Source organism: Megalobrama amblycephala, linkage group LG3 (genome assembly GCF_018812025.1).
Source record: "Megalobrama amblycephala isolate DHTTF-2021 linkage group LG3, ASM1881202v1, whole genome shotgun sequence".
Taxonomy (NCBI): domain Eukaryota; kingdom Metazoa; phylum Chordata; class Actinopteri; order Cypriniformes; family Xenocyprididae; genus Megalobrama; species Megalobrama amblycephala.
In genome coordinates, this window is record NC_063046.1 from 12,913,460 (window position 1) to 12,928,275 (window position 14,816).

The 14,816-nt window shown below is 36.5% G+C and overlaps 1 protein-coding gene across 1 annotated transcript in view; it reads left to right on the forward strand.

The window, feature by feature from the left end:
* ppp2r5b (protein phosphatase 2, regulatory subunit B', beta) overlaps positions 1-13,521 on the forward strand; it is a 35,030-nt gene extending 21,509 nt beyond the window's left edge. Inside the window, exons 8-13 of the mRNA XM_048183987.1 lie at positions 5,994-6,047; positions 6,157-6,207; positions 7,678-7,797; positions 7,927-8,054; positions 8,148-8,249; positions 11,794-13,521. Coding sequence (XP_048039944.1) covers positions 5,994-6,047; positions 6,157-6,207; positions 7,678-7,797; positions 7,927-8,054; positions 8,148-8,249; positions 11,794-11,962 — 624 coding nt within the window. The 3' untranslated portion in view covers positions 11,963-13,521. The remainder of the gene's footprint in view (positions 1-5,993; positions 6,048-6,156; positions 6,208-7,677; positions 7,798-7,926; positions 8,055-8,147; positions 8,250-11,793) is intronic.
* Positions 13,522-14,816: the final 1,295 nt, after the last annotated feature.

The following is a 14,816-nucleotide window of genomic DNA, read 5'->3' on the forward strand; positions in this document are numbered from 1 at the left end:
CAACATGTTTAGCCTGTTAGCGTTCCACTGTACCACCCGTGGTACACATACCTTTCAAAAGAGACCAAAACCATGCATATACTCCAAGTGGTTCAAGAATAGCATGCAATTTACTTTGGGCGTGCCTTTTTTAAGGCATTTTAAGCAAATTTTACAGGAATGCTAAGGGGTTAGAGGGATTTCTGAAGGATCATGTGACACTGAAGAAAATTCAGCTTTGCCGTCACATGAATACATTTCATTTTGAAATTTATTAAAATCATAATAATATTTCAAAATACTGTATTTTATCAAAAAAATGCAGCCTTGGTGAGCATAAAAATCTTAGCGACCCCAATCCTTTGAACTGTATTGCACATGCATTCTTTCTATAGATTCAGTAGTTTATTCCGCATATTAACAGCATGTTATGTCTGAAAAGTGCTTTTGTAATGTTAGTACTGCCTGTTTGTATATGTTTATAAGTGTGTGTGTGTATTCTGAAAGTGCTTGTCCTACATTCCTACACTCGCCCTTTCCCTTGTCGATATCACCCCATCCATAATTCAGTGCCCACACTCCGGGCTGTTTATACTTCCTACTCGCCACAAGGGCATATAGAGCTCTCCCAGGGAATGCCTTTGGGTGGCCAGACTTATTTTCTGTAGCTTCCATAGAAACAGAAGGACAGTGCAGCCAAATCCTTAATCACACTTCCCTCAAGGCTTCTTCAGAACATCACACATTTCTAGAAAGCTCTTAGCGAGATGAAAGGCTAAATACCGAACTCTATTTTTATAAACGGTTTTGTCACCAGCATTAAGTGTGCATTTCAGTGATTCTTTTGACCTCCGTGTAATCTGTGGCTGTTGTGATTTGGTTACTATTTTATTTGTTTGCATAGGAACTAATGGTGAGTGGTTGAGTTAAGTCTGGGGGATTTATCCTGGATGATTAGAGCTTAGTCCTCATTGAGCCTCAAACTACTGAGTGACACCAGGGGATATATTTTCACTGAGGTGTCTCTTGGGTATGGGATTTTTATCTTGTGCCAAGTCAAAACATACCAAAGCCTTGTAAAGTGTTGAGATTTAATCTTACTTTTACCTTGGCCAGTAATTTACAGAGTAATGGTTGGTTCTCAGGCAGACAAAACATACGAACACACACACACACACACACACACACACACACACACACACACACACACACATACACACACACACAGGTTTGTTTTGCTATCAAAGTCAGGACATTCCATAGGCGTAATGGTTTTTATACTGTGCAAACTGTACATTCTATCCCCCTACACTACCCCTACCCTTAAACTCACAGAAAATAAAACATATATATGTAAATAAAACATATTTTTAATAAAACATTGTTTAGTATGTTTTTAAAGCTATTTTAAATATGAGGACTCATGAAATGTCCTCATATTTCATGTTTACGTCGTAATACCAGTGTAATACCCATGTCATTATACACATTTGTGTCCTCATAAATCACATAAATGCGTGCTCACACACACACACACACACAGACAGACACTCACACACACACACACACACACACACACAGAGTCTGGTTCACTATCCTTGTAGGGACTCTCCATAGACGTAATGGTTTTTATACTGTACAAACTGTATATTCTAACCCTAAACCTAGTAACCTACCCATCACAGAAAACTTTCATCATTTTTACATTTTCAAAAAACATCATTTAGTATGTTTATTAATCCATTTCCCCCATGGGGACTACTGGCTGGTCCCCACACTGTAGGTGATTTCAGGTTTTACTATCCTAATACAGGTAATATGGTCCCACTCTATATTAAGTGGCCTTAACTACTATGCACTTACATTTAAATTAAACATTTGATACAATGCACTTATTGTGTACATACATGTTTTTACATTGTACTTATATTTTAAAAACACCTTCATGTAATTACATCTGTAATTAATTTCTGTAATTACATTTATAATTACACTGTTGACCCATCCATTAACCCTTACCCCTACCCTTAAACCTACCCATACCACCAAACCTGTCCCTAACCTTACCCATATCCCACCTCAATAGCAGCAAAAGTGTTTTGCAATTCAATATGAACCCAATGAGTATTGTACTTATTTTTTGATGTACGTACATAGTAGTTAAGGCCACTTAATATAAAGTGGGACCGGTAATATAAACCTGTACACACACACTTAAAAAAGACAAAAGAAGAATAAAGTGAGAATTACATAATTATTTTCACAACTGTAAGTCATAATTATGAATTGTAAGATTTGCAATTTTGAGATAAAAAGTTACAGTTACTAAGAAATTAATTTGCAATTGTGGGATGAAGTTGCAGTTAGTATTAAAAAAGTTGAGATTGTAAGACAAGTTATAATTAGGACATATGAAGTTACATTTGTGAGATATATTTGTGAGATTTTTTACACTGAGGGCATAACAGGCTTTCATTATCTTCTACAAAGATTCAGACACATGCACATAAACATACTTTCACAAGCTAAACATTTGAACCTTTTTGTAATGCACTACATAGACTGAGAACTAAGAGGATAATTATGATGTTCTTTTTGGAAAAAGAATGAGAGTGAAAAAAAAAAAAAAAAAAAACAGGAGTTAACAGGGCTCTCACCCCCTGGGGAAAAGACAGAGGTTTTATGTGACATCAGCCCTTCCAAAGTAGACACACACACACACACACACACCATCACCACCCTAACAGCTCACCTAGGCAACGGTGCAGAAGGGCTTTCATGGCAACAAAAAACACTCTTGTGACCATATCATATGTACACACACACACACACACATTTGTGTAACCTCCCATTATAAAAAAATCCTTTTCTCAGTCTTTTGCCTGTAATCTCTGAGGCTCAGGTGCTTTGTGAATTTTTCCTCTTCAGGGAATATATTAATCTGGAAATAAATGCAGCATGTGTGTGTGCAGACCAAGGATGTCATCATTTAGTTATGTATAGTCTCAATAGTTTTTCTTTAGGCTCTAAGTTGCTTTCTTGAAACTAAGATTCTGTAATAGGTTGTTCTGCTGAAATCACTTTAAACCCCTTGAATGAAAATATTGTACTGACAACCAGATATTCAGTTCCTTATCAGCTAAAACATTAACATATTATACATATATTCATTGTACAGTGGCATGAAAAAGTATGTGAACCCCTTGCAGAATCTGTGAAAATGAGAATTATTTTAATAAAATAAGAGGGATAATAAAAAATGCATGTTATTTTTTGTTTAGTACTGTCCTGAGTAAGATATTTTACATAAAAGATGTTTGCATTTAGTTCACAAGACAAAACAATAGCTGAATTTATTAAAATAACCCCATTCATAAGTATGTGAACCATTGATTCTCAATACTGTGTGTGGTTACCTGATGATCCACGACTGTTTTTTTTGTTTTGTGATGGTTGTTCATGAGTCTCTTGTTTGTCCTGAGCAGTTAAACTGAGCTCTGTTCTTCAGAAAAATCCTCCAGCTCCGGCAGATTGATCAGTTTTCAAGCATTTTTGCATATTTGAACCCTTTCCAGCAGTGACTGTATGATTTTGAGATTCATCTTTTCACACTGAGGACAACTGAGGGACTCAAACACAACTATTAAAAAAGGTTCAAACATTCACTGATGCTCCAGAAGGAAACACGATGCATTAAGAGTCGGGGTGTAAAAACTTTTGAACAGGATGAAGATGTCACAATTTTTCTTATTTTGTTTAAATATCATCGTTTTTCATTTAGTACTGCCCTTCGGAACCAACAGAAGATACTTGCATGTTTCCCGGCAGAAAAATTAAGTTCAATTTACCTTGATATTTGAATTCAAAAGTTTTCACCCCTCGGCTCTTAATGCATTGTGTTTCCTTCTGGAGCATCAGTGAATGTTTGAACCTTTTTTAATAGTTGTGTTTGAGTCCCTCAGTTGTCCTCAGTGTGAAAAGATGAATCTCAAAATCATACAGTCACTGCTGGAAAGGGTTCAAATATGCAAAAATGCTTGAAAACTGATCAATCTGCCGGAGCTGGAGGATTTTTCTGAAGAACAGAGCTCAGTTTAACTGCTCAGGACAAACAAGAGACTCATGAACAACCATCACAAAACAAAAAAAACAGTCGTGGATCATCAGGTAACCACACACAGTATTGAGAATCAATGGTTCACATACTTATGAATGGGGTTATTTTAATAAATTCAGCTATTGTTTTGTCTTGTGAACTAAATGCAAACATCTTTTATGTAAAATATCTTACTCAGGACAGTACTAAACAAAAAATAACATGCATTATTTATTATCCCTCTTATTTTATTAAAATAATTCTCATTTTCACAGATTCTGCAAGGGGTTCACATACTTTTTCACGCCACTGTATATATCTGGTCATGTACTATATGGGTGCTGTGAAAGGGACCCCCTTCCTAAAATATAAACACATTTATTTTCGATTAGAATTTTTTATGTACTAAATTTTATATATGTACTGAATGTTATAAATTTAATATGTATATGTACTAAATCCAAACGAAATGATTAAAATATCATCTGGAAAATATTTTTGTATTAATATGACAACATATCTCATTCTACTCACTATTAGAGCAATGTTAAAAGCAGCTTTATAGAGAATATTGCCTTACATCATAACATTACAAGATAAAGTGCTGAAGAGAAACTCACTATGAAGAGAAACACTAATCTGTGAACTTGTGATGTATGCAAAAGAAAGAAAATAAACACTTCGAAATAAGTATGAACAGCACGGTTGATACTGCTTTTATACAACTGCTCAATAAACAAGAAATTAATATTGAGTTACTTACACACACACATATATATATATATATATATATATATATATATATAGGCCATAAGTGATGGTCTAGGAAAATTTACATCATATTTTCCTCGTAATTTGATGCTTTAATCAAACTTACAGCGTCATTAAAAACAAATATCCCCTCCTGACATAATTTTTACCTGTGTATGAATGTATATATTGATTTTCGTTTTTGCTGTTAGTTGTTATGGACTTTATCCAATTTCTAGAGCTTGCACCTAACCCAGGCTTTCTCACTTACACCCACATACTGTACCGAAAAGGCAATCTCCGCCACTGAGGTGGTGTCTGGTGTGATGCTCACAAGGAACAGGACATGTGCTATCACCACTGTGCCCTTGAGCAATGCATATAACACAAGGTTCCTCCAGGGGAACTGTCCCTGTTAAAAGTTCATAAAATTGAACAACATTTAGAAAAAAAAGCATACCGTAATAACATTTACGAACATGTCTGCTAAATTTCCATTCACTATAGCCAGCTTATACTGCAGGTTTACTATTGCTTTACTGCACAGAACCTACGTTTTACACATGCTACACATTGTGTTTCACATAGAACTGTTCTCCGTAAATCCAGAAAGCAGTCAAACATTTGCTGACAGACATCTAGCAGCTAAGCCTACATAATTGGCACTCGCATATGGATTGTTGAGTATAGATATGTGCCAATGCATTGACTCCCAGTGTGGGCAGATTAAAGATAAAGCCATGTGGTGGCATTTAGGATCTTGATTAGAAGAATGGTTTATTTGTGAAGTTAGCTTAGTGCTTCTTCAGATCAAACCATGAAAGGCAGATAAGGGCACATACTTACACACGTTTGTTTTTGTGAATTGTGGGGACATTCCGTAGGTGTAATGGTTTTTATACTGTATTTTCTTTCACCCTGCACTACTCCTACCCCTAAACCTCCCCATCACAGGAAACTGCACATTTTTATTTTCTCAAAAAAACTCATTCTGTATGATTTATACACCTTTTGAAAAATGGGGACATGGGGTAATGTCCTCACTCTCATACCCTTGAATCAGAAGCACCTGCAGGTAAAATCAATAAGCCATTGAAGTGACGCTGTGTAGATAACCTGCCTGCAAGTGACTTTATTAAAAATCTTTTTTTGTGCTCTTTTCATGTAGCTGGCTTACTGTGTGGTGCAATTCATGGAGAAAGATGCCACAGTTACAGAACACGTACGTTGAATTTAATTATGTCATGCAACTTCATATACATACCACTGCGCTGTCACATTAAAAAAAGAAGATTGTCTTTTACATTCTTCAATCTTCTGTACTTCATTAGATCATCAGGGGGCTGCTGAGATACTGGCCAAAAACATGCACTCAGAAAGAGGTAAGAAAAGCATTGCATACATATAGTTTTACCTCTCAGACCAGAGATTCCCCAATGTTTTAGTCAGACAAACCCCTTAGACATAAAATAAGTAACCCCTTTGATTTTAAGTTAAAATTTCAATAATTTAACGACACATATTTCACATGTTCATCATTCTCTGATGTGAATAATAATAATTATTATTATTAGTAGTAGTAGTGTTTTAAAATAAAGACAGAATTATATTACTGTAAAATAAAAGTTAAAGGGATAGTTCACCTAAAAATGAAAATTTGATGTTTATCTGCTTACCCCCAGCGCATCCAAGATGTAGGTGACTTTGTTTCTTCAGTAGAACATAAATGATGATTTTTAACTGCAACCGCTGCCGTCTGTCAGTGGTATAATGCAAGTCAGCGGGAACTTGGACTATAAGAGTAAATAAAACACGATAGACAAATCCAAATTAAACCCTGCGGCTCGTGACGACACGTTGATGTCTTAAGACACGAAACGAACCGAACAGTATTTATATAATTTTTTACCTCTAATACACCACTCTGTCCAACGGCATTCATCACTCGATTCGTTTGGTCTGATCGCGCTCTGACAGCGGCAGTGATGTCTCACTCTCATTGAAGTATATGCGCGAGACATCACTGCCGCTGTCAGAGCGCGATCAGACCAAACGAATCAAATGATGAATGCCGTTGGACATAGTGGTGTATTAGAGGTAAAAAATGATATAAATACTGTTCGGTTTCTCGCACAAACCGATCGTTTCGTGTCTTAGGACATCAATGTGTCGTCACGAGCTGCAGGGTTTAATTTGGACTTGTCTAAGCAAGTTTTATTTACTGTTATTGTAGAAGTTCCCATCCACTAGCATTATTTGACTGACAGACAGCAACGGTTGGAGTTAAAAATCATAATTTGTGTTCTACTGAAGAAAGCAAGACACCTACATCTTGGATGCTCTGGGGGTAAGCAGATAAACATCAAATTTTCATTTTTGGGTGAACTATCCCTTTAATAATTAAATTGCAGCCTTTGATTTGATAATCACGATTATTGTGGAGCCGCCCCATTTATATATTTTATTTTTACATTCTGTATAATTATAGAACCCCCAATTGGGAAATCCTGTCTCAGACAATATTTATGTTTTCATCCAAGCTGCAAATTTAATTTATGCCAAAAATCTGAATATGACAAAAACAAAATTTGCATAAAAAGTGTGAATGGAAACCAGGCTAGTGATAGTTGCTAGTGACCGACTAAAATACATAGCTTGAGCCAATGTTTGACTTGTTAAGATTATCTGCATTGGCTGATGCAGATGCTGAAGTTTGTGTTGTTTGTTATTGCCGTTAATCGTTGCTGATGAATTGAGACATTGAAATCCACTCATGTTTTCCGATTGCAAATGAACTTGGAAATATTTGCTAGTGTGTTTGTACAGTATATAATCCTGTCACATGAACACAGGTGATGTTCCTGGGGGAGATCGAGGAGATTCTGGACGTGATTGAGCCATCTCAGTTCATCCGTGTGCAGGAGCCTCTATTCAAACAGATTGCTGCCTGCATCTCCAGCCCTCATTTCCAGGTCAGCTTCCTCTTTCACACCGGAGCATTCCTCCCACTCGTCTGCCTGTAGTACTTGTGAACACGCGGAGGTGATGAATGCACCTGTTTGTGTACTCTTTTCTCATCCTCTCTCTTTATTCTGTCTCAGGTTGCAGAGCGGGCTCTGTATTTCTGGAATAATGAGTACATTCTGAGTCTAATAGAGGAGAACTGCCAGGTCATCCTGCCTCTGGTCTTTGGCACACTGTACAGAGTTTCCAAAGAGCACTGGAACCAGTCGGTGTCATTCTAACATGCGTTTTAGAAACTCTTCAATAACATTAATGCTATTGACATCAATCAAGGACATTTCTCTGTTGTATTATTTAGGACGATCATCTCTCTTATCTACAATGTGCTGAAGACATTCATGGAGATGAACAGCAAGCTCTTTGATGATCTCACTGCCTCCTACAAAGTGGAGAAACAGAAGTGAGTACAGGACGGTGTACATGACATGAAACAGAATTAAAACTCATTTGACTTGTGTAATATGACATGAAACTGGATGTAGTTGGTTGCATGAAGTGGCCATTACATACAAGAATGAAGCAAGGTGGTTGGATGAGAGGATGAGTTAATTATATTATAGCTGAAATTGAAAAAAAAAAAAATGGATTTGTGACGTGTGAAGTAAGTCAGGTTCAGGAATTAACACACTCTCTTCCTTCATGAACACAAATGAACACACTCTCTTCCTTCATAGCTCCGCCCCCAACATGCACAAACGCGAAAAATAAAACGAAGATGATGAACGAACGACAAGAAAGCACAAAAAAAAAAATAACATACAGTACTCAAGAAAAAAAAAAACTGTGACTGGCATTTAAAAATCTATTTGTGCAGCCGTTATATTCTAGCTGTGAAATAATAAAACTATGAAAAATAATTTTCATTCACTGAAATAATGCTGAAATAAAATAAATCATAATGTTATTAAAATGTTAAAAAATTAAATGAAAGTTAGAAATGTTGCAACTAATTTAAATAAAATAAAATAAAATGTAAATATATACACTGCCCTCCAAAAGTTTGGAAACGCCCTAGAAAAGTGGGGTTTTGGACAATATTGGCATGAATCCTTTTTAATTTGTGATAATTTTGCACTGATAAGGGACAACACAAACTGTGAAAACATATTTTATTACATAAACAGTTTATACATAGAAAAAACTTACATTTTCGATTCATCAAAATATCCACCATTAGCAGCTATCTGACATAAACTGGGTTCTAATTGGTTCATTGTATTCTAAACTCAATTGGCAATCAATTGTTGAAGCTATTAAGGTGTGCTGACCCAAAAATCTTTTACAAACCTGGGCCAAGTTTAAACCAGTAACCAGGCATCACAGCTGACAAAGGGGCATGTCTGACTTTGACATGTATATATTGCCATTATTATGTAATCAAAATGAAAATTATTACTGCTGGTCTTCAATGATAATGTCAAGTTACTGTAATGTATTTGCACCAGAAAATGATAAGGATTTATGCTGATATCGTCCGAAACCACACTTTGCCAGGGGTGTTTCCAAACTTTTGGAGGGCAGTGTATATTAAAAAACACCAACACTAATAAAAATGACAAAAAGACATAACATTCAAATGAAAACTGAAATTTAAAATATTAATAAATACTATAATAGTATATAAGTTATACTAAAATAAATCTGGTGTCTATTTATGTTTAAAAAAACAAAGCTGAAAACCAATTCCATTGGGGTAATTTTATTTATTAATATTTTTGATATAATTTGATCTCTGGGATAAGACATGCACCAATTAGACCAGGATTGTGTATTAAGAAAGTAAATGAGTTTTGATTTTATAATGAAATGTACAGTGGGTACGGAAAGTATTCAGACCCCCTTAAATTTTTCACTCTTTGTTATATTGCAGCCATTTGCTAAACTCATTTAAGTTCATTTTTTTTCCTCATTAATGTACACACAGCACCCCATATTGACAGAAAAACACAGAATTGTTGACATTTTTGCAGATTTATTAAAAAAGAAAAACTGAAATATCACATGGTCCTAAGTATTCAGACCCTTTGCTCAGTATTTAGTAGAAGCACCCTTTTGATCTAATACAGCCATGAGTCTTTTTGGGAAAGATGCAACAAGTTTTTTACACCTGGATTTGGGGATCCTCTGCCATTCCTCCTTGCAGATCCTCTCCATTTCTGTCAGGTTGGATGGTAAACGTTGGTGGACAGCCATTTTTAGGTCTCTCCAGAGATGCTCAATTGGGTTTAAGTCAGGGCTCTGGCTGGGCCATTCAAGAACAGTCACGGAGTTGTTGTGAAGCCACTCCTTCGTTATTTTAGCTGTGTGCTTAGGGTCATTGTCTTGTTGGAAGGTAAACATTCGGCCCAGTCTGAGGTCCTGAGCTCTCTGGAGCTCTCTGGAAGGTTTTCGTCCAGAATATCCCTGTACTTGGCCGCATTCATCTTTCCCTCGATTGCAACCAGTCGTCCTGTCCCTGCAGCTGAAAAACACCCCCACAGCATGATGCTGCCACCACCATGCTTCACTGTTGGGACTGTATTGGACAGGTGATGAGCAGTGCCTGGTTTTCTCCACACATACCGCTTAGAATTAAGGCCAAAAAGTTCTATCTTGGTCTCATCAGACCAGAGAATCTTATTTCTCACCATCTTGGAGTCCTTCAGGTGTTTTTTAGCAAACTCCATGCGGGCTTTCATGTATCTTGCACTGAGGAGAGGCTTCCGTCGGTACACTCTGCCATAAAGCCCCGACTGGTGGAGGGCTGCAGTGATGGTTGACTTTCTACAACTTTCTCCCATCTCCCGACTGCATCTCTGGAGCTCAGCCACAGTGATCTTTGGGTTCTTCTTTACCTCTCTCACCAAGGCTCTTCTCCCCCGATAGCTCAGTTTGGCCGGACGGCCAGCTCTAGGAAGGGTTCTGGTTGTCCCAAACGTCTTCCATTTAAGGATTATGGAGGCCACTGTAGGAACCTTAAGTGCAGCAGAAATTTTTTTGTAACCTTGGCCAGATCTGTGCCTTGTCTCTGAGCTCTTCATGCAGTTTATTTGACCTCATGATTCTCATTTGCTCTGACATGCACTGTGAGCTGTAAGGTCTTATATAGACAGGTGTGTGGCTTTCCTAATCAAGTCCAATCAGTATAATCAAACACAGATGGACTCAAATGAAGGTGTAGAACCATCTCAAGGATGATCAGAAGAAATGGACAGCACCTGAGTTAAATATATGAGTGTCACAGCAAAGGGTCTGAATACTTAGGACCATGTGATATTTCAGTTTTTCTTTTTTAATAAATCTGCAAAAATGTCAACAATTCTGTGTTTCTCTGTCAATATGGGGTGCTGTGTGTACATTAATGAGGAAAAAAAATGAACTTAAATGATTTTAGCAAATGGCTGCAATATAACAAAGAGTGAAAAATGTAAGGGGGTCTGAATACTTTCCATACCCACTGTAAATATTGCCAATTATTACTGCTGGTCTTCAATGATAATGTCAAGTTACTGTAATGTATTTGCACGAAGAAATGATAAGGATTTATGCTGATATCGTCCAAAACCACACTTTGCCAGGGCTGTTTCCAAACTTTTGGAGGGCAGTGTATATTAAAAAACACCAACACTAATAAAAATGACAAAAGCACATAACATTCAAATGAAAACTGAAATTTAAAATATTAATAAATACTATAATAGTATATAAGTTATACTAAAATAACTCTGGTGTCTATTTATGTTTTAAAAAACAAAGCTGAAAACCAAGTCCATGAGGGTAATTTTATTTATTTATTAATATTTTTGATATAATTTGGGATAAGACATGCACCAATTAGACCAGGATTGTGTATTAAAAAAGTAAATGAGTTTTGATTTTATAATGACATGTATTTCTTTGAGCACAGCAAGTATTTCTTCCTTTTTTACACTCCTCCCCATCCCTCTTTCGTCTCCTTTACTTAGGGAGCTGAAAAAAGAGAGGGAGCGAGCCGAGCTGTGGAAGAATTTGCAGGATCTGCAGGAGAGGCGACTGCAGAGTCTGACCGAGGCCAGCAGAAACCAGAAGAACCTGCAGGAGAGAGAGAACACTACCAAGAGCCAGTCAGAGACCAGCGCTGCCAACACCACCTAGAAACCACACGCGAACATACAGACACACACACAGTATCACAGCACTGTAAAACACAACAATTACCTGACTTGGGAACCAATCAATGCCTCAATCGCCGTCTGAAAACACACACACACACACACACACACACACGTGCACACACCATGCAGACACGACCGTCACAAGCACACGTACGACAGGCTGTCCATATGTAGATATCTGAAAAACACAGAAGCACACATCACACACAACGAGTGAGATATAAAAGAGAAAAAAATGAGTACCTCTCACACGCGTCCTACTCTTTCATACGCTTCACACACCTGCCTCTCTGCATCTTTTCTTTCTATTCCTACACGCACCGGGATCATCGACCTTAACATTCGAAACATACCTGCATGAGGTGACACACATGCGCACACTCGAAATCCAACGCGTACATCGTTCGTTACTGTCATTCCAGAACTGGCTCTGTTTCTCTCGGGCCGATCCGAGCCCCCCGTCAATCGACCAACAGACTCTGCATACTGTCAAACTCTGAAGAGGAATGAATAATGATGATCCTAAAGATGAAAATTACAGATTATAATGTTCCTACTTCTACAGCTTATTCTATAAGTACTACTTCTATGCTAATATAACTGATGTTTTTATATATATATATATATATATATATATATATATATAAATATGATATCTATGTCTGATTATAGTGTTGGTGGGGGTATTCTAGTGTAGCACCTCATAAACATGACTGAAGTATGCTGCTAGGTAAAACGAAACTTGTTCTGAAGTGACAACATTTTAGTCTGTTCTTATGTTTTTTATATATATATAAATATATATATATATATATACATAACATTCAAAACATTTTATTTTAGCAATATTCTCATCTCATCTGGTTTGAATAATGTGTGTCTGGCTATTTTGTATTTATTTTATTATTATTTATTTCATTCAATCAAATTGCTTGCACTCATTCTCTTTTTGTGTTCAATTTAAAGAGAGGACAGTCTTGAGTTTTGTATATTTGTTTTTTGTCGCTTATATTTATTGATGTAGAGGATTGTTAATGGGAAGGAACTGTGTGTGTAGGCATACTGAGAAAGCTTAGGAAGAGACTGATGTGTGGATGTTGTAGAGAAGCTTATTGCAGTTTAGAAGAAAACAGGGATTAGATCAGAATGTACCATTCATTTTGAGTGTGCGTCAACGCTCAAATGAACTGCCACTGTTGATTATTAATTTGCAGTAGTCTGTCTTATTGAGAAAAGCAAACTAAATGACTCTTGCATCTGGATTAACACCCTTTGTTTGCCCTCTGAGAAAACTGGTATCTGCAGAAACATCACATTTCATAGGAACAAAGCGGAAAAGAAAAAATGAAATAGAATAGACACGGCAATAAAAACGGACTGAAATTGTATGCATACGTAGCATCACTTAAACTAGAGTTGCACTGTCCTTTTGATCAATGTCTTGTGTTTAAACATAGCAATGTATTTTTGGGGGATGAGCGGTTTTGGGATATGAATGTATAAAAGTGGGATGTAAACATGAAAACTCAGCATCAAGAACACTTTTGTCATTATTTTCACTCAAAACCTTTGACACCTCTGGGGGTTTTGTTCACTCTCTAGTAGCCTATAGTTTTCTGAAAGGTGTTCATTCAAAGCCGACCCTTTCCTTTAGTTTTAGCAACATTAGTTCACGCCATTGACTTGAAGCTGATGTCATTCAGCTCATTCCTAAAACACGAGCAGATGTTTAAAACATGTTTGGTTAAGTTTACATGTAATGTTCCAGGCTAGATTAATGGGAATTGTAATTAGAGTGATGTCAGATTGTCCTATAAATGCGCTTTAAAACAGCAAGAAGGCAGTCTGTGAAGGAACGTGATTTGGTCATTTTCTTCCCAAAAGCTTCTGGCATCTGCTTGTGGACTCAAACAGGTGAGTTTCTTGTTTTATTGATACTTTGTGTGATTCTATAAGGACTGAGTTCTTGCATCAGTGTCATTGATTTAATCCCAATGAGTTAAAGTTGTCAACTATAAATGGAAGTGCAGGGTGTCTAGATTTCATGTAAACATTTTTACATGGCAGGTATCAATACTCAGTCACATGACCAGAGCTGTTCCAGGTTTCCTCTCTGATGCCCTTCAGAAAGAATGACCATATTTTATACACATTAAATGTATGCTAAAATTTAAAAGTTCTATGATGTGTGAATATTAAGATTTGCTCTCTTAAATTATAAAACTGTACATTTCCAATTACTGTTACATTAAATGAAAAAAAAAAAAAAAAGGATTTATTCATGGATTATTTCTGCCATAACTACCTGATTAGATTAATTAGTATTTTTTTTTTTTTTTCATAAATTATATTAATTTACATTATAGTTTGCTTTTTATCGGGTCTTACTGACAAACCTAACAACACCTAGGCCTACTTACACTTAAATAACAATAATGTGTAAAAATTCTGTTTCAGTCACTTAGCAGGTAGGCTAAAAGTTGGGAATAAATGGGAGTCGAGAGACAAAATAAAATAGCCTTCAAAAATAAAGTACGCTGGTCCACTTAATTTACATAATTTGACATAAAAAAGGATTTTTTCACATAATTAGAAACTTAAATTTACTGAAATTCAAAATTAAAGATAAATTAGAAGTAGCACCGTAGCATCTCACAAGTCATGTTGCTGCTGAAAAAAACAGCATCTGCTGGTTAAGGTAGGTTTTGAAGCTGGTATGCTGGTTTGAGCTGGTTTATGCTGGTCCAGGACCAGCATTGGCCAGCTCAGGACCAGCATAAACCAGCTCAAACCAGCATACCAGCTTCAAAACCTACCTTAACCAGCAGATGCTG